Here is a 1,537-nt window from a genome sequence, read left to right as displayed (position 1 = left end):
CAACAAGTACAGCCAGGAAGGAAGTCAGCTCTGTAATAAGACAGGCTTAAGGACAGGTTTAATGTAACTACAAACAAGAAAAGGTGGAAACGGAAGAAAAAAATGTGCATTGAGTTTAAGACACTGTAAAACTCAGAAGACGTATTTACTCTTCAAGTATAAACTCAGTAAGGACTTGGCATTAATTGAAAGACAGCTACTGAGGTACACCATTATAAAATAAGTTCTATGAATTTACAAGTCTATCTTCCAATTTTCTCGGAGAAAAAAAACCAAACTCTTGAAGGTCTCAGAGACCCTGAGAGGGATTAATTAACACTTTTGATGAAGACATAGTCAATAATCAATGATTGAGCTTACTATTTAAAAACATGTATTTATTGAAAACAATAGTGATGTGTTCTCAGACTGTCCTCTAGAGTTTTTGAGACTATTAGTTCAAGAGTTTTAAAGTATATTACTTCCAGAAACAATACTGATTTAAAAAAATTTTTTTAAAACAAAAAACCTGATTCGATGGTACTTTAAAAATACCCTAAAATACAAAATTTTCTTCAGTCTAACATTACAATTAATGTTGGAATTCCTCCCGCATTGTTAAAACATTTTTTCCCTCATAAAATGTGGGTACTGAAATTGGATAGAAACACCATGAATATGAAAATACCACCAATTTTCTGCCATTAAAAAAAAACTAGAATTTTCTTTGGAATCACTGAAATACAAAAAAAAATTGGGTTTGTTTCTACAGTCTGTGCACCTTCTTTGAGGTCTTCCATGTTGCCGGAAGTATGGACCTGGGTAATTCTCATTTCATAGATTCAAGTCTTTGCAGTACAACATCCACACGTAACACACCAGTGTCTCTCTTCCACTGGGAAGTTATGCTTACCCCAGAAACGTCGTCATTTACTTTTCTAATGATTTCTGCCCAAAATAAAAACCTCAAACTATGAGGCAAAGCATCCTGTGTTAAACAATCAAATGGAGCCAGCATGGAGAACTCTGGTGTGGTTTCAGCACTCAAGAGGGCACTGTTTCCTGTGGATTTCATGGAAGAATGACCGGCCTAGCTGGTAGCATTCAGCTTTCCTTGGCCTAAAACGAAATTTCTCAGGGCTGGCAAGTTGTGTTAGATTCTAAGAGAATTTTGTCTTTGACAAATTACCATTTTAGCATAAACTCTGGCCATGGCTATAAGTTTCAATGTGCATATGACTGATTCGAGATGCTGTTTGTTTGTTTTTCTTTTCAACATTGGCTGGAATTGAGTAGAAACAAGTCCATGATACTTTTTCACGTGTGTCATGAAATATGAGAAATCTGTCTGACTCTAGACACTATTTCTTTACGACACAATGGGCAGGTCTCCAGTTGCAAGGCACAGTCCATGCACAGGTCACTAAGGAGAGGGACAGAGATGGAAGTAAGTCAGTGCTTCAAAGGTTCAGACCCCGACCACCTTCCAATTAGATTTAAAATGTTACCAAGTTGATTGACAGGGTATAGTAATTATACATGGTTAAAAAAAAAAAAA

At 36.0% G+C, this 1,537-nt stretch overlaps 1 protein-coding gene across 1 annotated transcript in view; it reads right to left on the bottom strand.

The window, feature by feature from the left end:
• Positions 1–1,242: 1,242 nt before the first annotated feature.
• Positions 1,243–1,537, bottom strand: part of RSPRY1 (ring finger and SPRY domain containing 1) — an 86,103-nt gene continuing 85,808 nt past the window's right edge. The window contains exon 15 of the mRNA XM_006863555.1: positions 1,243–1,402. Coding sequence (XP_006863617.1) covers positions 1,306–1,402 — 97 coding nt within the window. The 3' untranslated portion in view covers positions 1,243–1,305. The remainder of the gene's footprint in view (positions 1,403–1,537) is intronic.

This window comes from Chrysochloris asiatica, unplaced genomic scaffold (assembly GCF_000296735.1).
Source record: "Chrysochloris asiatica unplaced genomic scaffold, ChrAsi1.0 scaffold00055, whole genome shotgun sequence".
Lineage (NCBI taxonomy): Eukaryota > Metazoa > Chordata > Mammalia > Afrosoricida > Chrysochloridae > Chrysochloris > Chrysochloris asiatica.
Note: the sequence above shows the minus strand (reverse complement) of the source record. Positions and strands in the feature narration are given on the sequence as shown.